At 46.6% G+C, this 27,567-nt stretch overlaps 1 protein-coding gene across 1 annotated transcript in view; it reads right to left on the minus strand.

Annotated features, from left to right (window-relative positions):
- PEPD (peptidase D) overlaps positions 1–27,567 on the minus strand; it is a 120,640-nt gene that overhangs the window by 69,972 nt on the left and 23,101 nt on the right. Inside the window, exons 5-9 of the mRNA XM_063110564.1 lie at positions 22,897–22,944; positions 21,476–21,537; positions 9,964–10,008; positions 1,347–1,422; positions 354–400 (exon numbers count right to left, since the gene is read on the minus strand). Of these exons, the coding sequence (XP_062966634.1) occupies positions 354–400; positions 1,347–1,422; positions 9,964–10,008; positions 21,476–21,537; positions 22,897–22,944 (278 nt within the window). The remainder of the gene's footprint in view (positions 1–353; positions 401–1,346; positions 1,423–9,963; positions 10,009–21,475; positions 21,538–22,896; positions 22,945–27,567) is intronic.

Below are 27,567 nucleotides of genomic sequence, written 5' to 3' on the forward strand. Positions count from 1 at the left end.
CAGTGTTTACACATAAAAATGGCAAGCTGTTTTACTAGAGGCTTTCACAGTCACAAGAGCAGCTATTTGGTAAAGTTTCCTGCAAACTGCAGAAACAAAGTCCAAGAGTGGAAGATAGGGCACTAAACCACCCTGAAAAGTCATCAAAGGCCATTACCATCAAACATTCTGCCAAGAGCCAGGGAGGTGGCCACAGTCAGAAGAAAAAGAATCTGTGCCCATGAGCCCGAGGCCTGCTAACAATCCCCATTCAATGTGTGTGTGTCTCGGCGGCACCTCCTCTGTTACTTGCCCAGGGAACATAAATTACGGTTTTTTACATTTTAATCTTTACCCAGAGATACACAGCTTACCTTTCCATCTCATATTCTTTCATTCCCACTTTTACAGCCTTCATTACCTGGAGGATAGATATTAAGAAAAGACATTTGTATTAAGCAGATAAGTAACACAGCCTTATAAATAATGCATAGAATTTTTTCAAAAGAACCTCTTCTTTAAAAAAAAAAAAAAAGGAATGATATGTGTACACAGTACTACAATGTAACAAATTAGAACTTTTCAAAGCTCCAAAATCCATACAGTTTATTTAAACCACTATGGAGCACTTCCATTCGGAAGCCAATAAACGCCAAACACAGAGTTATAGCTCAGAGGTGCGGGCAGCCCAAACAGCAAAGCCCTGATCAAGATGTGCTTTATGAATACCTAATGCTACAGAAGCTATGACATCTATCACTAAAAGGCTTCCTTTGTTTAGCTTTCATAAAACACAGAGAAAATTAATTCATATAAGAGATCACGCTGCCCATCAACTACCCCTGTTTCCTAACACAAAGCTGTGACTGTCCCTAAGCAGGCACTGGGCTATCCCCATCATCCTGAATGGCTTTCAAGATATTCACTTCCTTAGTTGGTTTTGTTCCTCCCACAAAGTGGGAAGATTTGGAAAAGAACCACATGAAGATGTTTTCAGAAAATGGATGATAGTAATAAATGTGCTTGAGTCATAATTAAGGACAATAGATTCTTTAAAATGAGCTGAAAGCTGTCAGAATGCCAGGAAGGAGAACCCTACCCGCCCAGAAGTCAGGACTTCTTGTTGGAAAATTTCCTGAGGGTTAGTGACCACTACTCCCATGAAGGGTGGGTGACTTAAGGTGAGGAATTGGGGCACAGCCTCTCCTGTCCCTGCCTTGTGCCCACCAAGGAACAGAAAAGAGAGTCATCAGTGTGCGAAGCTCCTTGGCTCTCACATGGTCCTAAGGGACCACAGCCCACCATGCGACCACCCATCTCCATGCAGTTCTCTTGCCCCACCCAACCAGAACCAGTGCCCGACTTACCTCCCTGTGGGCCTCACTGGAGATTTTATTGGTGTAGCGCAAAACCTCCAGCTCCATATCGGTCTTAAACACTCTGCTTCAGAGACAAGGAAGACAGAACAGCAAATAAGTGACTTCCAGCAGGGGCTGGCTGGACTCCCCCAGGGAGAGCTCGGGGCCCACCACACCCTGCACAGTCTGGTAAGGGCACCATGATAGGCCTGCCTGCGGCTGCACAGGGCTACAGTGGGGCCACCAAATCTGGAGGGGAGCAGACTGATGCCATCCTGCCCTACCACCAGCCACAGGAGTGCAGGCTTTTTCCAGTGACAAGATCTGGAAGAAGCCCAGCCTCTGCAGCCAGGTACACCTGCCTCCCTGAGCCTCAGTCTCCTCACCCATCGAAGAGGGATAAAATCTACAATGCCCAGGTCAGTGGACCTTAACCTTAAGTGTGCTGCCTCCCAAGGCTCTGCCCAGTTGGCTGAAGAGGCCTCTTGTTTCCTCCCTACCCCACACCCTGCCCATGGGGCAGCCCAGGGACACCCAGTGACTCAGGCCCTTGCCTGAGACGGGGACAGGTGCGGGGAAGGGGGATAGGGAGAGGGGGAACCACCTGCAGCCATATGTGTGCAGGTACAAATGCAGAGAAACATGGGAGACTAGGAGCAGATGGGAAGAACTCAGCAGCAAGGGAGGAGAGAGGGCACGTGTGAGGCAGGGCAGGCAGAACCAGGAGACCCTGCTGTGCCACCTGCAACTGGACTCAGGGGTTCCTGGGATCCTCACAACAAATCCATGTTCATTTGCTCGAACTTGGTTAGGTTCTGGTCCTTGCAATCAATCTCATCTCCAAGTAAGACTCGCATAAAGGAGCTAAATAAATGTTTTCTACCTCCACCCATTTCAAATAACTTACTCCAGACTCATCGGCATTTAAATGGCAGCTCTGCCAAGTCATTAAGAGCACAGGCTCAGCAGACAGACCCTGGGTTCCCCAATCCCAGCTCCACTCCATCCTGGCTGTGTGACTGAGACCCTTACTCTGTGCCCCAGTTTCCTCATCTGTAAAGTGGAGGTAATGACTTCTTCATAGGGCTGCTGGGAGAATAACTTAGTATTTTAAAATCTCCAAGGACAGTGCCTGGCATGTAAATGCTATGTAGGCTTGTTATGTAGTTTACTTACATAAACTAAGTAAAATGCAAGCCTGTAGATACTGCCTCATCCACACTATCCACCTTGAAGCCAGACAGAATCTTCTGACATCCTTAGGTAGGATAACATTTCCCTGTATTTATAACAGGCCCATGAAGGCGAAAGCAAACAGGGTCCCTTCTTTCTACATTGCCATTCACTGGGGCTTGTTCCATGTTAGGTCCCATAAGTGGCAGTGGCCACTGGCTGCACTGCCCAACTTGTCCCCTAGCTATGGGAAGTGCTGGCAACCAACCAGTCCTCTCTAGGAATGCCCCAAAGCCACACCCCTGTACTGGTTTCCTCGACTTGATGGAAAAAATAAAGACCAAGTTCCCGTGTTTCAACTGGGAACGTCTCTGCTGGGCCACTCCAGCTCCAAAGCTCCCCATGGGATCAGCTGAGGCTCCTTGTGACTACACTGAGCCCAAGCCTGCTCCTTCACTCCACCACACATGGTAAGAGGAGGAGAGGGAGAGGGGAGGGAAGGGGGGCTGCGAGGGGAACGGGGGAGAGGGAGATGAACCTCCTTTCTTTCCTGAGGAGGCAGACCCTGAAGCCTGACAGTGTGCTGTGTATCATCTAAAGGTGCCTCTGATTCCACAGCAGGGTGCTGGCAACTGTCCTGCCTGGGGACCAGAGGCTTGTTCCTGTTCCCTAGAGGCTGAGGGTCTAGATTCAAGGATCCTCAAAACTCGAGTACAGAACTCAAACGAACAGCTCAGGCTCCTGACGGCCAAACCCATTTGCAGCCACTTGTGTTTTCTTCCCAACTGCCACCCTCCTGGGCAACAAATGCAGTGATGGCCACAGAGGGGCAGCACAGGTGGGACCAGGACAGGCTGTACCCACCTCCAGCCCACAAAGTCCTCCACTTTCCAGGCAGGAGCCTCCCTTTGCCTCTCTATTCAGCTTAGGTCCCTGGGCCTTCCCACCCTTAACACTCTTTTTTTTTTTTTTTTTTTGGCAGCTGGCCAGCATGGGATCCGAACCCTTGAGCTTGGTGTTAATGACACTGTGCTCTGCTCCAGGGCCAATGAGCACTGCCGGGGAAAGTCAACGCAGCTGTGCGGAGAGCCCAGCAAGCTCCTAGTCACCTGCCTCACCAGCCTCAGCAAGGCCCCTGGTTCTGCCATGAGCTGCAGGGGAGCATGCAGGAGGGCTACTCTCAACTTTCTCCACCTTCCCCAGATCTCTCCCCTACCTCAGGCGCCTTCTCAGCAGATGAATGAACTCATCTCCCACTTCACAGAAACACAGAAGCCAGCGGATGGACCCAGTCTTGCCTCTCCTCCTCCAAACTCCCAAGCCTTCTCCCTCCCCGACCTGTCCTCTCCTCCCTCGCTCCCCTTATCAAGGGAAGGCTACCCTCTTCCCCTGAGCCAGACCCCACTTTCTCCAGCTTGGACAACCTCTCCAGCCTCCACCAGCCTCCGGACCTCCAGCCCTGCCTGCTCCCTGACAGGAGCTGGGAATCTGTAGGAAATGCAGATCTCATTGTGCTTTCCCTGGTTTAAAACCTTTCAGTGGCCTCTAGGTGTCCTCAGGATGAAGCTAAAACTCTACAGAGTGACTTGTGAGGCTCTCCAGGCCTGGGCCCCTGCCACTCCCTCCCCCAGCTTCCCCCTCCTCTGCCTGGAACTTACTGCTGTCCTTTCTTCTAACTGTGTGGTCTCCAGCTCCCACCTTTCTCAAGGCAGGGGAGGGGCTTCCTCCATGCCCCCCATCCTAGGCTGAATCCCTTCTCTATGTTCCCTGGACAGTCTGTATAAATCCTCAGAAAGCTATCACACTTGTCATTTCTTTTAAGTCTCCTCCAAAAGGCTGCAGCCCTGGACAGCAGGGTCCCAGTACCAGAAATGCCTGGCCCAGAGCAGGCGCACAGAACCGGAGGGTCATCAACACTATCTAGGCATTGCACCAAAGCCAGAAAACATCTTATTTCCAACAAGGTGAGCTAATGGGCTCATTTCAAAAAGAAATGTCACCTACCCCACACTCTGCCCCAGGAAAGTCCACCAGGTCTGAGCAGGACAGTGCTCGCCCTGATATGCTGGGCAGTGCAGGGGCCCAAATTCCCGCTGCCACTGCCTCACCCCTGGCCACACGGGTAGGGAAAGGCAGCCCAGGATTTGTGCCCCAGAGCTCACACTCACAGGCTCTCCACTCTGCCCCTCCCTGCAGCTCGAGCATCCTCACCCAAGATGAGCTGGAAGTGCATAATCAGCCCAAGGAGGAAGAAGGCTTGGGTCCCAAACTACATTTTGTTCTGATCAGAAACAGTAAGAATTTTCAGCCATCGACACCCACTATTCTGATTTCTTTTCTAATTTTACCTTGAGTAAAGTGACAGACTGGGCCTCTAACTGGTTTACCCAGGACTAATTTTTTTAATCACGTTAAAAAAACACTCAAACTGAACCAGGGCAAATTATCCCAACAAGGCAGTTCTCTCATGAAACCAGCCTGGCTGAGCTTTGGCCTGGCCCAAGTTCATCCATGCTTAAATAGATGTCGGCTGTGTGCTGGCTTAACCAATTATTGATTGGGTACTCTGGACCTGAAGTCTCTCTCACTCAGGTGCCAGGCAGAGAGAGAGGGATGCATCCCACCCAGGCTCAGTTCTCTCCAAGACACAAGCACCAGAAACTGTTTTTAAGATTACTGCAGAAAACAGTGAGACTTTCTAGCAATCTGCATGGTTTCTCCCCACCCTCAGGAGGAATTCACCACTCTGGACATGATGAGGCTATTTCTGCTATTCTTGAACAAAAAGGACAAGAAAAAGGGGATTCTCCAGCCTCTGCAGACAACCATCTTGGAGTGAGGGATGCTCAGTGCCAAGCTCAGAACCAGCCTTGTCTGGCCCAAAGATGTGTGGGGTGGTGGTTAGAGATATGATCTACAAGGCTGATATCCCAATGAGAGGACAAAAGCCATCTCCTCTAGGAAGCAACAGAGGACCATGGCTTAGACAGGACAACACAGATGCCACATAAGAAGTTAGGGCAGAAGGCAGATCAGGCTATTCTGCCCGGAAGAGGTCCCTCACGTATGCTGGGGGATGTGAGCGTGGCACAGCCTCACATGCAGTCCCCCAGCTCCCTGCCATGCTGTGAGCATCACCACTGCAAGGGGGCCGCTCAAACAGAAAGGCGGTCACACAAGCACAGGGAGGTTGAGGAGGCCAAGGCTCCTACCCCACTCTGGGCCCGGAGTCTCCTGTTACAGGCCTGAAATCAGATAAATTGGACTAGGCAGAGGTATATTTGTGCACTCTTTTTTTTGCCTTAAATTTTCAAAGGTCACGAAACTGCCTCTGAACATTATACTCAGGATTAAGACATCAATTAACTGAGGTCTAAATACTCCACTGATTAAAATAGTTGCAAGACAAGATGAAGTATTTCCAAAATCAGTCCCTAAGCATCAAAGTGCCACAGTGTTGAACAAAACCCATTAAAAGGCCAAGAAATCCATCTCTCCTGGAGACGAATGTGCAGGGGATGGTTCTGTGGGAGCAGGTGGGTGGGAATTCAACACCACAGGATCCCCACAGCCATCCCTTCCACACCTGTGACCCAGTGATGCAAAGGGTAAAATCCCACAATGGGAGGGACAGAAAGAAAAGACTTGGCTAAAATTACATATCCTGAGGAGGCTCAATCAATAAGTCCTCTTAGAGAAACCAGAGCCATGAAGAAACCATAGTTTAGCTCAGCTGGGAGCTGAGTGTGCCCAAGAACTGTGCAGGGACAGGCAGGCGTGGATGGGAGGACCACCTCCTTGCCCACATCAGGGCCGATATACCTTGCCTCTGTCTGCTGCTCCCACACCCCACCTCCTGGCACACAGTAACTCAAGTTCCCACTCTGCCCCAGGAACCCCACTTTCCATCGGCTTCCTTGTTAACATAGGTTTAAATGCCTGTTCATTAGGAGACAAAGATGAGCAATCTTACTGGAATGCTTTTTACCAAGACTCTAGGTACCTTTTCTAATTGGGACATGGTACCCAGGACATAGGGTCCTCTAAACCATCCCCAGCTTACCATCTCCCATGCACACAGAAAGGCAAGGGAGCAGAAATAGATGTTACCCACTGCCTGATTGATGCATGCAGGACACTTTCACTCCATGTAATTAACAGCTCTAAAACCAGTGTATGACTCAATTTAACACAGTCTCACTTAAAATCCAAGAAGGCACACAGTGGTTGCTGACATGCTTGTTCTTCTGTGACACTTCCAGAGGTACTTAACCAAAACCCAAGGCACCGGGCTATAGGCAGTACGAAAGCATCTCCTTTTATTTCCTACTCTACCTTCAGATCAATTTAATCATCTGCAAAACAGGAAAGTAGAACCACAGCCTAAATTATGGAAGTAGGACGCCTGTTCTTATTAAGTTTCAACTTTTGACCTTCACATTCAAACTGTAATACCCAGCACAAGGAAAGAAATTATCAGTTATGATCTCATGTTTGTGGGGAAGGGTATGATTACAGAGGAATTTACAGGAAATCAAAAAGGCACTGCTTGAGAGAATGGAAAACAATAAAACAGTCACAGAAAGGAAATGAATGACACCCAAACAAAGATGAGAAAGTGAGCCTCCCCACGCTAGGAGAGGCTGCTCGTTGCCTCCCAATCAGATAGGCTCCAGGAGGAACCCCAAGTCCCCAAACAAGCTGCTAGCTGGGGTGTGTGTGGGTACAGAGGATGCATAGCCACACACCTCTGGTTCCCCACCCTGCTACACCCTGGCCTTGGCACAAGATGCATTCCGAAGGCTCCGAGCACCCTGTGCACCCAGTGGCCAGGAGTGAACTGAGAGAGAGGCTGACCCCCAGGCATGCCACCCCCAAGGGTGCTCCTCGGTGCCGCAAGGGGCGCACAAGATCCTGGAACCAGCAGCCTGGGTTCAACTGGCTTTTTCTTGAGCAATTCACTAACCTCCCCTTCCCCAGTTTCCTCATCTGTAGCATGTGGATTACTAGAGCACGTACCTGACAGAGCAGAAATAAAATACCTCTTTTAAATAAGGTGGCATGTGTCAAGTGCTTAGCATGGTAACTTGCACACAGGGAACCTTAACAGGTGACAGCCAGTATTATTAAGATGTGCCATCATTTGACTTACAATCCCATTCTATCTTGAGTTATCCGCCTACTTTGCAGGTGAAGAAACCCAGGCTAGGTGATTTTCCACGTCCATACTGTGAGTTAGATATTACTATATTATACCTCCATTTTACAGATGAAGAAGCTGAGGCTCAGAAAAGTTACACGACTTCCTGAGCAGAGCAGGCTGGGGTTAGAACCAGGGGATGTCCCCAAGTTGATGGTGTTCCATTACCCGCAGGCAGCTGCCCTCCACAGGGCCCAGAGAAGGAGGGTGGAGAAAGTATTCAGGACACAGTGGCCAAAGATGGTGCACCGAGTCATCACTTAATGTCATGGAAGGCTCACTCACTCTCGTACACGAGGGACCTGTCACCCTTCCACCCAGAATCCTTCCTTGCATTACTTGGAGTGGATCCACAAGAGTGACTGCAGTCACCACAGAGATGGGACTCAAGCTATTAAAGGATACCCTTGAGGTGGTAAGGACAATGTGACATTTCTAAAATAGTTCTACTGCCATCAAACGCCAAATAAGTCCTTTCTGAGGTATCCTTCAGGAGAGCTGGAGCACATGACCCAGCCATGGTCTCCAAAGCACCCAAACTGTAACTGACCACGAGACAATGTCACATGTGAGGCAGGATACATAAGTGGACACGGGCCCATTCTGGGTATCAGGGATTAATTCTGCCGATGGGGGGCTACACATGGGCCAGACATTTGTTTCTTTATAAAGACAAGAGGAGTAGGCTGTGAACTTGATGCACACGGGCCTCCATCTTCACAGAGTATGTGGTGGTGATGGACACCGGGCCAGGACTGCTGACAGAGCTGGGATGGGCCTGCCTGGCCTCTAATGCTCCTACGGGTCAGTATCAACATGGTCTACAGCCCTCAGATCTCCACCGCTGGCCCAGCCCTCTCTCCCACTGGCACCTGCCTCAGACTCAACACACCCCAAACAAGTCCCAGATCTGCCATAGCATCTGCCCCTTCCAGCCGTTCGCATTTCAGTGCCATATCACCCACCTGCTCAGGACAAATACCCAGAGCCACCTTCAACTCCACCTTTCACTCAACCATCATGGCTGGTTCCTCCCAGGAGTTTTTCTCTTCACTATTGCTTTACCTCTCAAATCTGTCACACCACCCCTACAACTGCCACCTGGACCCCTGCAACAACCTCTGACCTGGCAACCTGTTCCCACTCTTGCCCTGCAGCTGAGTCTCCCGTCTGAGGCCAACATGATTTTTTTTTTAATACAAACCTGATCCTACCACTCACTTGCTTAAAACCTTCAATGGTTTCCCATGTTTCTCCTTTCTCTCTCTCCAAAAAAAGGTCAAAACTGACACCAATGCTGGCCTAGCCACTGCCCATCTCTCCAACCAGCCTCAGGCTCTACTTCCATGGTTCCACACTGACCACACAAAGCCATCACCTTGTCTCTTTGAGCAAGTGGTCCCTTGGCCTGGATCACTCTTTCCTTCTTCCTTACTCCTGCATCTCACCCAGCTGACTCTTCATCCTTCAGGTCACTGTGTTCCCAGGCTCAAAGACCAGGTGAGTTAGATCTCCCCACTAGATGGGAAGACATGATCATGCAGATTTTGGACCAGATGAGCGAAGCCTACACAGCTCCCAGTCAAGTGACGATGTGGCCAAGGCCCTGCTTTGCCTCTCTTCTGCATTCACAATAAGTCAGCCATACAACAAAGAAAAAATGTTCTGCTGCTATCAAAGAGTAACTCCATGGCTCAGGAAGAAAACTGGTGGCACATCAGAGTTGCAGGGCCACGTGCAGTGACCAACCTGAGAAGGCTCGCCCTGCAACCACCCAACAGAAACCAGATGTGCTACAGGTGGGGGCTGCCAGTGTCACCAAGGGACAAAAGAAGGTATCAAAACGACACATACACCAGGATGCCACACTTGTCAAGACACATGCGTGACATGAGGAAAATGCATTTACCTTTCTGACAATGGCATTATGGATGGTGTTTATTTCTACCCCTCTCACTATCTACCTTCTATCTGAGCTATGTAAGTTTGGCTTATTTATGGCAGGAACTTTTGAAAGAATGAAAATAAAGAAAATAATAAGAGAAATTTAATTGGTATTCAAGTAACTCGTGCCCTTTCAAAAAATCAATCAGACAACCAATAACTACAAAAACAAAAATGGCTAAGGGAGGAGATTCTGGGGACTGGCTTTCTGAGGGGCTCTCTGAGGTGGGGTGGGTGAGAACCGCAGGGTCTCCCATCTCCATGAGCTGAGGACAACAAACAGCCAAGGTGGCCACAGGCCATACTTACCACTCAACAATCTCTGGGTGAAGAATGGTGTTGTTGACATTGAACCTGCAGAGGGAAAATAAATCAAGCCCATTAGCTCAATGGTCTATCATGCCCCAGCAAGAAATCCTCACTCAAGATATACATACCATGACCAAGAGAGGGCCCTAAACTATAACTTCCCAATGCCCTGACCTGCAGAAGGCCTGCTGCTCACTTCCTGCAGCAGACCTGGTAGACTGGGCTGTGTCCTCCAAGTGCAGTCAGTTGAAAAGCAAGCTTTCTGCCTGCAAAACACATACCCCCCACCCCACTAGGCAGACAGCATAGCCTCTTCTGTCAGGTATACCAACATACACAAAATGTGGGTACCAGAAGGAAAGGAGAGAGAGAAAGGAGCAGAAAGAATATTTGAAAATAATGGCTGAAATCTTTGCCAATTTTATGAAAAACATTAATCTCCATATCCATAAAGCTCAATGAACTCCAAGCATGATAAATTCAAAGAAATCCACACCTAGATACATCATAATCAAACCATTAAAAAACAAAGAGCATCTTGAAAGCAGCAAGAGAAAAACAAATCATCACATACAAGGAATCCTCAAAAAAATGGCTGATTTCTTATCAGAAACTATGCAGGCCAGAAGGCAATGGGATGACATATTCAAAGTGCCGAAAGAAAAAACAAAATTGTCAACTAAGAATTCTATATCCAGCAAAGCTATGTTTTAAAAATTAGGAAGAATTAAAACATTCCAGATAAACAAAAATCAAGAGAATTCATTGCTAGCAGACCTATCCTACGAGAAATACTAAAGGGAATCCTTCAGAGTGAAATAAAAGGGCACTACAGAGTAAATTGAATCCACATGAAGAAAAAAGGGCATTAGTAAAGGTAACCATGTAGGCAAATATAAAGACAGCATAAATGTATTTTTCATTTGTAACTCCTTTTTTCTATCTGACTTAAAAACTACATAAAGCAATAATTATAAATCTGTATTGATAAGCACGAAAATGTACAAAGATGCAATCCGTATGGAGTGACAGCACAAAGGAAGAAGAGAAAATGTAGATACATGGGGCAAAGTCTTCACATACTATTAAAATTAAGTTGACATTAATGCAAACTAGTTTTTTTTTTAAGTTTAAGGGGTCAATTAAGAAAATAATTGTAGTCAGTAAGGGTAGTCAGTAAGAAAATAACTAAAACATACAGAAAAGGAAATGAGAAAGGAATAAAAATGGTACACTGCAAAAAAAAAAAAAAAATCAAAACAAAAGAAGGTAGTAATGGAGAAACTGAGAAACAAAAATGATATGACAGATAGAAAACTAACTCTAAAATGGCAGAAATCCTTCCTTATCAATAATTACTCTAGATGTAATTGGACTGAATTCTCCAATTATAAGGCAAGGATTGGTAAAATTAATTTAAAAATATGATCCAACTATATGCTCTAAAGAGACCCACTTTAGATTCAAAGACATAAATAGTTTGAAAGTGAAAGGATGAGAAAAGATACATTACACAAACAGAAACCAAAAGGAGCTGGAATAGCTATACTAACATCAGACAAAAAAGCCTTAAGACAAAAAGTTTTACTAAGATAAAGAAGGGCACTTAAAAATGATAAACAGGTCAATCCACAAAGAAGACATAACAATTACAAACATACACACAACTAATAACAAAACCCCAGGATATATGAATCAAAAACTGACAGAACTGAAGAGAGAAACGGACAATTCAACAATAGTTGGAGACATCAGTAATCTACTTTCAGTAATGGGTAGAACTAGACAGAAGATCAACAAAGAAACAGAAGACTTGAACAACACTATAAACCAACTAGACCTAACAGAGACATCCCCAGAATACTCCACCCAACAGCAGCAGAGTACCCATTTTCTCAAGGGCACATGGATCACTCTCCAGAACAGACTATATGTAACACCATAAAACAAGCCGTGATAAATTTTAAAGAATTAAAGTCATACTAATTATGCCATCTGACCACAGTGGAATGAAATAAGAAATCAATAATAGAAGGAAAACAGGAAAATACACAAATATGTAGAAATTAAATAATCCACTCCTAAAAAACCAGTAGGTCAATAAAGTAATCACAAGGGAAACAAGAAAATACTGAGACAGATGAAAAGGAAAACAGAACATAGCAAAACTTATAGGAATGAAAGAATTTTACAGAAATAAAAAGAATCATGAGGAAATATGATAAATAACTAAATGACAACAAATTGGATAACCTATTTTAAATTGACAGATTCCAAAAGATACAAACTGCCAAATCAATACAAGAAATAGAAAATGTGAATTGACCTTTAACAAGTAAGGAGATTAAATTAGTAAACAAAAACTTCTCACAAAGAAAAGCCCAGGGCCAAATGTCTTCACTAGTAAATTCTACCAAATGTTCAGAAAAGAATTAACATGAAGCATTCATAAACTCTTACACAAAGCAGAAGAAGAAAGAACACTTTTCAACTCACTTTATAAGGTCAATATTATCCTGATACCAAAACTAGACAAAGACACCACAAGAAAACTATAGACCAAAATCCCTTATGAATATAGACAAAAAAAATTTCCACAAAATAGTAGCAAACAAAATCCAGCAACATGTAAAAAGGATATACATACATCATGACCAAGTGGACTTTTTCCCAGAATGCAAGGTTACTTCAACATATGAAAATCAATGTAGCACGCCATATTAATAGACTATACAACAAAACCACGTAATCATATCAATAGATGCAGAAAAAGCATCTGACAAGATCCAACACCTTTTCATGATAAAAAAAAAACCTCAACAAACTAGGAAGAGAAGGGAAACTTTTCAACCTAATAAATAGCATCTATGAAAAACCCACAGCTAACATCTTATCAAACTTAATGGTAAGAGACTAAAATCTTTCCCTGAAGATGAAGAACAAGGCAAGGATGTCTGTTCTCTCCATTTCTGTTCAACATTGTACTGGAAGTTCTAACCAAGGCAAGAAAAAAATAAAAGACATCAAGATTGAAAAGGAAGAAGTAAAAAGAAGTAAAACTATCTCTACTTGCAGATATCTCTACTTGTATATAGAAAATCTAAGCAATATACACACCACACTCCCCCACTAGAGCTAATAAGCAAGTTCAGCAAGGTTACAGGATATATGATCAACATACAAAAATTATCTTTACCCTGATATCTGCATCCAGCCCAGCAACGATTGCTGGAAGCTCCCTGGTCTCCCCTGCTGGAACAAGGAGGGTGCCACGGGCCTCAACCATGGTCCCCCTCTCTCCTCCTCCTCCCACCTTATTTCCCTCCCCCTTTCTTTTCCCCCTACCCCCTACTACTCTGCAACAATATCTTAGAATGTAAAAAAATAACACAAATAAATATTAAAAAATAAATAAAAATCAATTGTATTTCCATACACTATCAATAAACAATCTGTAAATGAAATTAAGACAACAATTGCCTTGACAATAGCAGCAAAAAGAATAAAATGTTTAGGAATAATTTTAACAAAAGGAATGTAAAAGTCATACACTGAAAACTGCAAAACATCATTGAAAAAAATTAAAGACAACCTAATTAAGTAGAAAAGCATCCCGTGCTCATGGATTGGAAGACTTAATATTGTTATGATAACAACACTTCCTAAATTGATCTACAGATTTAATGTGATTTCTATCAAAATCCCAGCTGGCTTCTTTATAGAAATTGATAAACTGATCCTAAAATTCATACGGAAATTCAAGCAACCCAGAGTAGCCAAAATAATCTTGAATAAAAGAAAGTTGGAAGACTGACACTTTGCAATTTAAAAACTTACTGTAAAGCTACAGTAATCAAGACAGTATGGTACTGGCATAGGGACAGACATATAGATAAATGTAATAAAATTGTGGGTCCAAAAATAAACACATACATTTATGGCAAATTGCCTTTTTTTGTTGTGGTAAAATATACATAACATAAAATTTACCGTTTTAACCACTTTTAAGTGTACAGCTCAGTGGCATTAAGTGCAGACACACTGTTGCACAACCATCACCACTATACATCTCCAGAACTTTGCCATCCCAATACTACAACTCTGTACGCATTAAACATTAACTCCACGTTCCTCCTTCCCTCCAGCTGCTGGTAACCACTGTTCTCCTTTATGTCTCTATGAATTTGACTATTTGGGATACCTCATAGAAGGAGAATTATACAATATTTGTCCTCAGTCAACTGACTTTTGATAAAGGTGCCAAGACAATCCAATGCAAAGGAAAGACAGTCTTTTCAACAAATGGTGTTTGAACAACTGGATATCCACCTGGGAAGAATAAAGCTGGATCCCTACCTAACATCATGTATAAAAATTAATTCTAACTGGATCAAAGACCTAAATGTGGAGCCAAAACTATAAGACTCTTAGAAGAAAACATGGGTGTAAATCTTTATGACTTTGGATTAGGTAATAGTTTCTTAGATATAACACCTAAAGCACAAGCAACCAAAAAAACCCCAAAACTGGACTTCATTAAAAACTTTTATGTTTCAAGAACACTGTCAAGAAAGTGAAAAGATGACCAAAACAATAGGAGAAAATTTTTGCAAATCATACAGATCTAGTAACAGAATACATTAAGAACTTTTAGAACTGAATAATAAAAAGATGAAGGATTTGAATAGAAATTTCTCCAAAAAAGATATATGAATGGTGAAACAGCACTAGGAAAGATGCTCAACATCATTAGTCATCAGGAAAATGCAAATAAAAACCACAGTGAGATACTACTCCACAGCTACTCAGATGACTACAACAAAATAAACAAATAACAAGCGTTGGCAAAGATGTGGAGAAACTGGAATCCTCAGATTGCTTCTGGGAATGTAAATTGGTGTGGCTGCTTTGGAAAATAGTCTTCCAAAAGTTAAAGAGTTACCATATGACCCAGCAGTTCCACTCCTAGGAATATACGCAAGAGAACTGAAAGCATTTGTTCACACAAAAACTTTCACATCAATGTTCACAGCAGAAATAATTCATAACATCCAAAAGGCAGAAGCAGCCCACATGTCCATCAACTAATGAATGTACAAAATGTGGTATATATCCACAGAAAAGAATATTTTCAGCCATAAAAATGAGCAAAGTACTGATTCACACTACAACATGAATGAACCTTGAAAACATGCTAAATGAAAGAAGGCAGACACAAAAGGACACATACTGAATGATTCCATTTATATCGTATGTCAGAGTAGGGAAATTCACAGAGACACAAAGTAGTTTAGTTGTTGCTAGGGGCCAAGGAATGGGGAAATGAGGACTGACTGCAAATTGGGACAGGATTTCTTTTTGAGTGATGAAAATGTTCAAAAATTGATTGTGATGGTGGTTACATAACTCTGTAAACATACAAAAACTGTTTAAATATATGCCTTAAATGGGTAAATTGTTAAGGTATGTGAATTATATCCCAATAGAACTGTGTTTTTTTTTTTTAAACATACACAATAAATTTTATTGTGGGGACTGGCCAGTTAGCTAACTTGGGAGAATGTGGTACTAGTAATACCAAGGTCACAGGTTCAGATCCCTGTACTGGCCAGCCACTATAAATAAATAAATAAATAAATAAATAAAAATTATTGTATGTAAATTTTATTTCAATAAAGCTGATTTATAAAACTTGACAGAAGAGAAAGGAGAAATAAATAAATTCACAAGCATAGTTTGAGATTTTCACACACCCCTTAAGTGACAGAACAAGCAAATAGAAATTTGGAAAGACACAGAAGACATGATGAATACAATTAACCAACTTTACTTAAATGACATACAGAACACTACAGCCAACAACTGCAGAATACATGCTCTCTTCAAGTGTACATGAAACGTTTATCATAATGATCATATGCTGGACATGTCAACAAATTTCAAAGGTTTAGATTACAGAGAATGTTCATTCATCACAGTAGAATTAAACTAGAAATTAGTAACAGAAAGGAAACTATAAAATCTCAAATTGTTTAGAAATTAAGCAACAGACTTCTAAATACCCCCTGTTCAAAGACAAAAATCACAATAAAATTAGAAAATAAAAATATGAAATATAACCTGTGAAATGCAGCTAAAGCAGTGCTTAGAGGAAAATTTATAGCTGTACATACATAGTAGATAAGAATGATTAATGATATAAGCTTCCATCCTAAGAATGACTCTTCCTTCAAGGAGCTAGAGAAAGAACAAACAAAACCTAAAGAAATTAGAAGGAAATTTAAAAGAGCAGAAATCAATGAATATAAAAAGCAGAAACACACACACAAAAATCTTCAAAGCCAAAGTTGTTCTTTGATAAGAAAGACGATCCCAGGAGACAAAAGGGTCAGGTCAGGGAACATCCCTGACTAGAGAGCCATATGTGACCCAGAGCTCAAGCTATTGGTGAGGCAGCTGGGAAAGAATGATGTGGTCCAGCACAAAATACAGGCCTCAGCAGAGAAGCTTTGGCAAGACTTCAACCCTCTGGATTCCAGAACTGGCTCCACTTCAGATCAGGACACCACACACAAGCACATGCAGGGTTGGGACCTCCTATCCTCCTGCAAACCAGGGACTCTCCATGGCTTCATTACTGGTGTTTGGAAACACCTATCTAACACCAAGGTTGAGGCTGGCAGCCCTACTTCTGGCTGAGCCAGCTGTACATGGGGCAGGGACAGGGGAAAGAAGCAAGAAGGGGGTACTAGCAGGCTGAGAGGATTCCAGATCTCTGAAGCATTCAGGATTCCTATCTACACAAAGAGGACTGCTCAATTCAAAGTCAACCTAAATGTTGTAAAATCAAAGCCTTACTTGTGAAATATCAAAGAGACTCCAGGCAGCCAATGTGGTTCACAGTGAAGAAGAGAGCAGCAGGTGACATAAATCAAGACAACAGAATAGACTCTGCCTCCCATTTGACCAAATGTCACTTTGACATTAGGAAAAGCAATGGCCTATCTGCTCCACAGCCAAACGCACTAGCAAAATTTCACTTTATACAATGTAGGTATGTACACACACATGCACACACACAAGCAGCACAGAGTGACCAAGCACACAGACACAAACAAGCCATACGCTTAGAAAAGAGGTACACACAGACACACACAGATGTATACACACTGGATATACACTCAGACACAAACAGATGTATATTCACATGGACGCACACAGACACATACACACACACACTAAGGCACACACACTTAGAGGCATGCAGACACACACAGATATACACAAACACATTCAGACTGGCATATACTTAGACACACACAAAGATCCACACCCAGATATACACACAGATACAGAGACTCACACAGACACATGCAGACCAATGTATACATGTAGACCGACCCACACAAGCACACATTGACATAAAAACATACTCAGAGAAACACATTCATACACACAAAGAAGAGCCCAGAAGACAGTGTTGACAGGTTTAACTCTGGGAAATAAAATTCAGGTATTCTTTGTTTTTGCCCCTGTGCTAGCTAGTTAGCATTTTCTACAATGAGGTGTTAATTGTGTAAAAATAACAACAAAACCCCACTGGTGCCTGTGAGGATGGGAGAGTGTCCTGAAGCAGGGGGCACTAACAGTGAGCTGGGTGATGAAGGGATGTGCAGTGCAGGCCCAGGCCCTGCCCGGGCCTCCAGCTTCTCCACCAGAGTGTCCAACCCAGTGAAGGAGGCAGCCTCCCCCCCACTCCTTGCAAGGGGGCTGGGTCAGGTTCTCACTTCCTCAGGTACCTCCCCTAATAGAGATTTCCATGGCCAAATTAGAAACCCAATCCAAAATATTAACTTGATATGCAACTTAACAGTAACCAGAAAGCCAGAGTCCCCAAACCACAAATTGGCATTTTGCTGTAATCGTCATTTTTAATAATGTCCCTCTCCTTCCTGGGTTTTAAAATTCACATCTTTGAATAATAATCCTGCATTAACAATCCCCAAATTCAGCATTTCATATTTAACTGCTTATTTAAATGGAATTAATTTGTAACCAATTGTCTTCAAATATGCAAGGCAATTTAAATAAATGCCAAAAGATAAGAAATATGCTTATCCTGAATAACCAGCTGATGTAAAATATGGACCATATTTCTCTCTTAGACAATGGCATGAAACAGTCCTCTGTAACTCACTACCCTGGCCCAGGGCTCCTGGCCACAGATTCTGCTGGTTTGAGAGGGAACTGTCTTATGCCAGTAAGGCATCCCCATTACGTAATGCAAACTTGATGGATGGGGCAGTCGCTGGCTCAAGCCAGCTGGCCCCTACCCCACCCCATCTCTCTCCCTTCGTAAGTCAGTCTGCCTGTCTCAAGAAAACCTGCCCTAAAGTCCACCTCTTCAGATGCTAATGAAGATCTCCCCTGTTTGACTTTGCTCCCAGCCTGGAGGAACCAAGCGCTCCCAGAGCCTTAGTGCCTGCGGTCCACAGGAAGATGTCTCAAGTCCTCTTTAATGCAGGGCTACCCTCCTCATCACAGCTTCCCATAGCCACAGCCCACAAAGCAGTCCCCCCACCATGCCCTGGGACCCCAAACTTAGTACCAGGCCCACAGACTACCCCCTCCTGCTCCCTTGGTCATAATCACACCAAGCCACACCCTGGGTGAGCCCAGCAGCCCCAGGCCACAGAAGATCCCTCTGCCTCTCTCAGGCCTCATGGGTGTCTACCACCCCACCCCATCTCTACCCATCTGTTCCCTCTCACCCATCTCTACATCCCCACCACTGTGAGACCCCACACACTCCTGCTGTGGGCAGCAGAGGGCCTGGCCCTGATCTGGGGAGCCTGAGGGGGGTCTGAGGCCAAGGCTGAGAGCCCATGTGGGACAAACCGTGAGGCAGACAACCTGAGGGGCCATACCTGGAGAGAAGGTCACAGGCAGACTGCCCAGCTGGACCCAGGGGGTCTGGGATGGGTAGACATAAGGCCAATGTTCTATTACAGCTCCCCCTCCTTGCAGGCCAGGCAAAGGGGCGGCCTGGGATGGCCATCAGAACAAACCGAGAGGCCACACCTGAGCTTGTGTCAAAGCAGGAGGTTAATTGAAGACCCAAGATGGGAGGTGTTTCAGAGATGTTTAAAAGGGTCAGGAAGAAAAATTCCAGGAAGAAGTTGTTTCATTAGGGCAGTGAGAGGTGACAGGGGACAGAGCAGTTGACTACTGGAAAGTAGGACGACAGCAAGATTCATCTTGCTTAGGAAACAGGCTATTATTATCCCCAGAAAACAGCTGGAGATGCACTCGGCAGGCAGGTGGACGCAGTTGCTGAGCCTCAGTGGCCCTTGAGGACAAGGTCTCTCCCCAGCCTGGCACAAAGGCTGGGAGGTGGCAGAGTCGAGGTGCTGGCAGCCTGGGTGGGTGGGAGGCAAGGAGCTGAGCTGCAGCCAGACCCGAGGAATACAGGTATGACCTTACACAGGGAAGGAGCTGGGGAGTGGGTGGAGGCAGAGGCCAGGGCCCAAGTTGGTGGCCTCAGCATGCAGGGTAGGGGGCCCCAGCCAAAGACTCCTGCCCCAGTGGAACAACTCCTGAGGGTGGAGTTACATGAAGAGGAACACAGTGAGATGTGAGGCCTGGAGGGAGAAGGCATGGGGGGACAAAGAGGGAAGGGAACACCACAAGCAGGTGAGGGGACCCCAGAGCAAAGACAGGTGCCAGGAGTCTCCCTTACAGCATGTCAGCCAAGTCAGAGGCCTCAGCTAGCAGCCTGACATGTGGATGTGGAAACTAATCCACCCAGCACCCAGCCCAGTCCACCAGCTGAGGGACCTGGGGAGCACCCCACAGTCATCCCCCGTGGTGACCAGACCAGGAGACGGAGAGGTACCAGCCCAATGCCTAGGGCGATGGTGCAAAATGAAGGCAGTTCCTGGCTATACAAATAAAGCCTCCAAATGCTGCCCATATCAGGTGTAGGGATTTGCAGAGCACAGATTCCTCCGGGCTCTTGGCAAGGGCTACAGTGACTCAGGGGAGCAATCATGGACAGAGATGGGGGTCTGCTTACTGGAGGAAGAGATCAGAGTTCAGAGTAGGGAATCCTGTCAGTGGGGTGGGATGAGGCCTCCATTTCATGCCATCCACTAACTGATGGCATCCCTCTGTCAGCCTGGGGCAACCTCACAGAGCACCGAGCAGAGCTCTGCCTTGGGGGTCACATCCCAAGCTGCCACCCAGGAACCACGCTCACCACACCACCCACCGGACCTGGTCCTGGTGGTGCTCAGCATCCTCTGCAGCAGAGACCCCTGCAGGAGGCAAGCAGAGACCCCACAGCTGAGAAGCCCCACTGCTCATTGACATGCAGGAATCTTGTCATCAGTGATCCTGGAGTCCATCTGGCCCACTGCACAGACTGAGGCCAGAATGGCAATGGGATTTGACTGGAGTTTGCTTGCAGGCAACGGTTTACTGAGCACCGTGAAATACCATGGCCAGTATTTCAACAAACTAGGCTAATCACTGCCCGACGTGGGACACAGGGCTGCTTTGGGGGAACTCCCGAGAGAATGTGGAGAGTTGTGCAATAAAAGAAGCAACCCTGAAACCCACTCCCCCTGCCCCATCGCTCGGATCACTGGGGGAAGTGATACATATGTATGAGCTCATAATCCTTCCTAATCACCCTACATCACACATACGCACAGATTCCAACGGCTCAGGCTCATACATAATTATAAGGCGCATTCTCCATCACTGCCTCAGTCCACCAAAGTACAACAGAGGACACCAGGGCTGCAAAGTATGCACGGTGGGGAAGGGGACCGAGGACCCAGGTGCAGGAGCATGGGCCAGGAGCTGTCCACTGTCCAAGCCCAGTAGACTGGAGGGGCAGCGGCCTCCTCTTGAGGGCTCATGGCTGGCAGAGGTCACATCCCTGGGGCCACAGGACAAGGGGTGACAAGGAGGAGAAGGTACCACTCTCCTGCCTGGAGAGGCCTAGAAAGGGGAACCGCTTCTCAAGCGGAGTTTGGGGGCTCAGCCTGGAGCTAAGTTGCGGGGGGCAGGTCAGGGGGCCCCTATCTGGGACTGGGGCTGCAGGAAACAGGGGAGTTGTCGAGAGCCAGGCAGGGAGAGGTCAGTGGCAAGGACTAAGGGGAGGGGACTGTATAGCGAAGGGTGTGATAAGAACAAAGACTGCGAGAGCTCAGAGCAGGGCTCTAGAGAAAAAACAGCCACCCCTGCTGACACACTCAACCAGGGCTCCCTAAGCACTTTCGTTATGGGGTGCAATAAAGGGTTACCCTTTCTTAAAGTAAAAGACAAGGGGATTTTTGGGCAAATTAATATTCTAAACATCTCCTCAAAAAGCCCAATCCGACTCCTTTTTAGAATCCTCCTGCTTGTGTATTTCGTGTCTCATTTGTACACTGGGAAAGACCTACAGTGAGGTGGGAGTTGGTGGAGGATGGAGAAAGACAGTCCCCAGGCCCCCCCGACTCACTTGCTGATGCCCTCGAAGGAGGCTTCCATGGAGACCCTGCCACTGTCTGTGTTGATGCCACGCTGTGGAGAAAGAGAGACAATGAGAACACAGACGTGCCACACAGGGCCATGTGGCATCCCCATGGCCTGAGGGCCCCCATCCCAGCCCAGCAATGCCTTTCCTGACAAATGAGTCACCCAGCCAGCTAACTCCAAGCCAGGTGGGCCCTTCTTTCTCCGATGCAGCTTGAAAATCAGAGGAAGTGGGGGCACCACACGCCCTGCAGTGTCCCGGGGCACAACAAGGCCTCCACCGTGGACATAGCAGAGCACTTTGCTGACACCAGTCAGGCTGCTTGGGCACAGGCAGGAGCCAGGCAAGAAAAGCGAGGACCCAAGATTACCCCCTACCCCCAATCTGCCCTCCCCAGGCTGGCTGTTCTCTCTCGCATGCACACACTCCCCACTAACAACACAAGGTCCAAGAGTACTGTCAAGCCCAGCCCTCCCAGAAATGCGGGCAGCACCCACTTCAGGCAGGACTGCTGTGAAGCTGGAGTGCATTCCTCTCCTTTTCCTAATTGTAAGAAGACTCCACATGGAGCTCGGACAGCAGTGGAGACAAAATAAAGGGTTCAGAGAAAAACATGCCATCCTCAGAGAGGCAAGGCATTTTAAATCACCGCTTCTTTCTTAAGAAGTTCAAGTCAATGTCTAATTGTATACCCAAATAAAACACACTGGGCTTTCTGTGACCACAGTCATCTAACATAACCTGCCTTCTCAGCCATCAAAGCAGCAGAGTGGAAAAAAAGAGACCAAGTGCTAAAAACAAATGAGCAAGAAAAACTATTTTTGTAAAACTCAATTAACAAAGGAAAGAAGGGTCACTTTGGAAGGAAGAAGGCTTGCGTATATGCTTCATCTATGAAACTCCCCAAAGACGTGTAAGAAAGCATGCTTCCTCTCTGAGGGCACCAGGAGCCCGCCACACACCCCCGCCTGCCCAAGGCTGTGGCAGGCCCTCAGACTTTCACTGTATCCCCAGCACAGCTGACTTGAAGGCAGATGCCAAGGGGGTATTTTTCAAATTCTATTAAGAACAGAGGAGACACAGGGTGGGAGTAAACTGATACTCTACACCCACAAGTCCCATGAGCTCAGCCTGACACAAACACATCTTCCAGACAGTTTTAACCCTTGGAGGAGGTGTGGTGTCTTGTCCACCATCGCCTCATGACAGGATACAGCACATCCCAAGGAGACTCAAGGACATGGGCCTGAACACAGTCAGCCATTCAGACTGAGCAGGTGTCACTAATCACTGGTGACCATTCCTCTCGGTTTCCTAATCCTCCCCATGGTCCCACTCTCTGCAGACGGGGAGGTGGCTCTCTAAAACCCCTCTCCAGTGTCTAGTCCCTGGACACTAGCACTTACCAAAGTGAAGAGTACAGAGGGCTTCTGGGATGTCAGGACACTGGCAATCTGGAAGGTCAGAAAGAAAAAACCAACTTTAGAGTAACCACGAAGAAGCATGATAAAGAAGATATACCATCATTAATAATGACAGTGTTCATTTATCGATCCTTAAAACAGACAATGTTGTTGTCCCAACCCTGCAGATGAGGAAACTGAGGCTTACAGAGGCTGAGGGATTTCTGACAGCCACACAGCTGTCAAGTGGTAGAGGGGGATTCAAACCTAAACCTGGCATGCTGCCCACCACACTGCCCTGGCTTCAGGCACCACACATCCTTGTCTCCAAACAGCCAGACCTGCCCACCCTCCAAAGCCAACACCTCTGCCCATCTGCCAAGTATTTCCTGAAAGCCCTATCCCCACACCCCCTTAGGCACTGACCCCACCAGCCTCCCATTCCCAGGGCAGAAGCCTCCCTCCCTGCCCCCTATTCATCTCCTAGCTGAGGGAAGTCAGCCTGTCCCTGCTCCCCACCGGCCCCCACCCTATGCCCTGATCCCCATCCTTCCACCACAGCCCACCCAGGTCTCCTGCCTCTGCAAGACAGTTGCTTCCTACTTCAACCCCTTGCAAGCCATACAAGCTCATCTCTCCACACCTCTGCTTGGGCTCTTACCTCTGCCTGCAATGCCTTCTCCCCATCTTAGCTGCTTCATCATTTGTACTCAGGATTGAAGCCCCCAGCCCCCCAGGCAGGTTTGGTCACTCCCACTTCTACTGACCGACTGACAGTCAGCATTCCTTTGGCAAAGCACCCATCACACTGCATTAGCCGTGACAGCTGCACCCCAAGGGTGCTGACCACCCTGCTGGGAGCAATTTCTTCCTCTTCCAACCCACTGCAGACCCTACTATATCTGAGCCCCTAGAGCAGAGAACAGTCTCCTCTCCATAGTCCATGCCCCTCCCCACAACCTGACCCTAAAGTCTTTGACACCTCAACACAGGGGAAGAACAAGGAGATGTGCTGCCGTTATTAACACTTGATTGAGCTATCACTGACATATTCTATACCACACACTTAATGTGGACATTTTGATATGTTTTGACATATGTATGTACAAATGCCTTTTTTAATACTGAGATGTTCCCAGAGAAAACATCTGGAAAACTATAAAAAGATAAAATGCACGTACAATCCTATCCCCAGAGACTTTTTAGCTCTGCACATAAAAACAGATTTGTAATGACATTTGGATCATATGAAATTACATGCTTCACTTATTTCCTGTCATTAAACATTCTTCAAACATGCAATTTTCAGCAGTCGCTACACTGGGGATGGTGGATGTCCACCGCATCCTTGATTTCGGCCTGTGTCACTCAGCTCCCACACATCATCTCATTTAACCACCCGTGGAGATGGTGCTGCGAATGCCCGGATTTCACAAATGAGAAAGTTTGCGTGTGAGAGAACTTGCCCAAGTTCCCAGTTAAAAAATAGCAGAGTCCAGATTTGAACCTATGGCCATATAGAATCTCTCTCTTAACAGTCATGGCATAATTTCATTCTTTTGGACACTTCAATGATTTCTAGTGACTATTATAAATAAATAATGCTATGATGAACACCCATGTACATAAGGGTTTTTTCCCTTAAAATTAAATTCCTTAAAACATTTATTTCCTTTAAAAAAAAATCAAATTTTCCCCAGGTGAGGTGCTGGGTCAAAGGCCATACACTTTGTGAAGGTTTGTGATACAGACAGTGACCATCCAAATAGGGACTATCCACCCTCCCACCAGCCGTGCATGAGGTTGCATCTCCCTGGACCCTCCCTCACTTACTCAGTAACTGCTTTAAGAACAACTGAGTCCCTCGGCCTCCCCCTGGAGGAGGTGAAGGCTCATTAAAAGGAATAGAGCTGCACGTGTCGGGCCCTGGGTGTGTTGTTACGTTGCCATGAAGGGTCCACATTTATCAGCACAGAACGATTCCGTCAATTACGGCAGCAGAATCCGAGAGCAAGGAGGCACTTGGGGATTGTATCTGCTATTGTCCTTGGGAGAGAGCAGCAGGATAACAAATGTGCAGGCTGATGGTTTTTCTCTCTGCAGCGACTCTCGGGATGTGCTGGTTAGGGATAATGGAGGAGAAAGCAGCCCTCTCCACGCTGCCTGATGCTCAGCCAGGCCGAGGCCAACACAGCGAGCAGGCTGTGCGGCTGCTAGTCCAGGAGGGCAACATCTTTTATTGATCACAACTGCTTGAGTGGGTCCTGGTTACCTCTGTGGCTGCAAACTCTCTCGGCCTGGCAGCTCCATCTGCCCTTCCCCACAGAGACACATTAGCACTCCACTCTCATCAGCACACCCTGATTCCGTGCCTCAAATATTAAGGGAACACAACGCGGCTGCATCACTGGCTCGAAATGCGGCCCCAGAACACACGACAGCATGGTTCTGTCAACCCAGGGCCTTGTTTCCACAGAGCAGTGCCCGCTGGGGACCCATCAGCTCTCACAAACCGGTGCTGTTAAATGCCCCTGACTTGCTTCATGCCACAGCCACATCGATTTCCCATGCAGCCTGGCCTCCAGAGCAGGTCAAAGTGGATGGGCACATGCAGAATTAATCAGAGCCATGGATGAGGCTCCTTCCCTGGGGACAACCACAGGATTCCCATGGACACCTCCTGTGCTTTCCTAACCATGGCCTGGGACCAGGCCTGCAGGCTGCTCTCTGCAGGGTGATGATCCAGAGAAAGGCTGGACACGCCTTCACCAGTGTAGTTAAGAATGCTTGCATGGCTCCAGAGAGCTGGGCTTCATACTGCAAGTGCTGGAACTTTTGAAAATAAACCATCTTTAGTGGCAATCTCCTGAAGCAGTATTGCACACTGGTGACCTGCACTGTTTTTAAACTTCTGAATTTGTTTCTAAAATGTAAACAGGAAACATCACAAACCATCTGGATGTGCAGCTACTCTTGAATCCTCAGGAATATCTGACAGCCCTGGGCTGGCAGTCCTGCAGAGCAGCTGCCCCTCAGACCCACCACTCCCTGATGCCTCGCCACACCTAGGCTGACAGGCAGGTCATCCCTGTGCTGCTGCAGTTGTCTCTGTCTCTCTTATACCCATCCTACCTACATCTGAGTCAGTGTCCCTGGTACCTTCTAACAGTTGCCCAGTGCCATAAAGGAGAGCAAGTGCAGAAAGGCACCCTCCCCCTCAACAGCCCCCAGTGGGAGACACGCACCAGCCTTTGCACTGGGCCTCAACAGTATTGCTCAATGCACCTGTCAAGGTTCTCCTGTGTGCCCCCTCCTCAGGGGAGGAACCTTCCCAATAATTAAGCTTGGGCTCATCTATGGGGAGGAGAGAAACTAGAGAGCCATGTTAGTTACATCAGATACCTGCATTTTATACGTGATATCAAGTGACCAGCCATGGCCTGGGGAGGCTTCCTGCCTTCTTTCAGAGGAGACAAGTGTCAGCTGCTGTGATTTGTCACAGATGGCTGGGCTGCCCAAAGTTAGATGGGGCTGAGTACCATAGAACTGGCCTGGGGAACCCCTCCCTGCATAAGGGGCTTCCTGTTGCCTTCCATGATGGAGCAGGCCCTGGGTACCTCTAGCAAACTGTAAACACCTCCCAGCCCAGCAAGCTTGGTCCAGTTTACACTTTTGGGTGGGCTCCCTTTTGAGCCACAGAAAATCAAAGGCGCTTGAGAGCCTGTGTCACCTCCACAGAAGTGTTCTGTAGCAGCCCCTCACTTCTGACAGGGCAAGTGGAGAGCTGGAGGGCAGGGCCTCTGAGATCCAAATGTCCTGGACAAGGCCCTTCACCTCTCTGAGCCTCGGCCTGCTCATCTGTAAATGGGATGAGAGCTGTGGCTCACCACAGGATGGGGCAGGAGGGAAGCGGGTGTCCATTTGAGTGTGGATGTTACTGGAGCCTGCAGGTGCTGCCCAGAGTGAAGCGCCTGTGAACACGAGCCTTTGTCCCCATAAGACCAGCAGTAAGAGTAACAACAAAGCTGATCCACAATGACGATGAGGATGCGGCCCGCAGTATGCTGCCAAGTCTTAAAGAGATTCTGTCCTTTGAACTCCACTGAAGCCTTCATTTAAGATTCTGCCTATTAATAAAGATTGAGAATAAGCTGGTCTGTGTATCGTCATTCTACACTGCCACCGAGGACTTCTGTGTTCTGACCCTTAAGATTTTCTTTATCTTACTGCATTTGGAGACCAGTCCTCCTTCCTCTCCCCAGAAATTGACATATAAATGGAGTTGAATTTTTTCCCAGTTATATAAATAAAAATGTCAGACAGTGGCTGGGGAGGCTGCAGAACAGAGATGGCTCTGACTCACAAGCTGAGTAGAGGTGGGGCAGGGCCCATCTCAGCAGCTCCCTCCAGGTTTCACATTGAGGAGACCTGAAGTGTCAAGGTCTCAAAGGGCAATAACGTTAAGATGCAGTTTATTGGGGTGGGAGATACACCTGCCAAAGGAGAGGATCAGAAACAGAATAAGAATTAAAGACGAGCAGGTCCCTTCCTCTCTAGTACTTAGAAACACAAGGTGTGTGGCAAATGACCTCCGTAGGGGCATGCAAACAAATGTTCAGTCTGTTTTAGATCCTATACCCAAAGAGATCAATACAATAGGTTGGTCACATGAGT

This window comes from Cynocephalus volans, chromosome 10, assembly GCF_027409185.1.
Source record: "Cynocephalus volans isolate mCynVol1 chromosome 10, mCynVol1.pri, whole genome shotgun sequence".
Classification (NCBI taxonomy): Eukaryota; Metazoa; Chordata; class Mammalia; order Dermoptera; family Cynocephalidae; genus Cynocephalus; species Cynocephalus volans.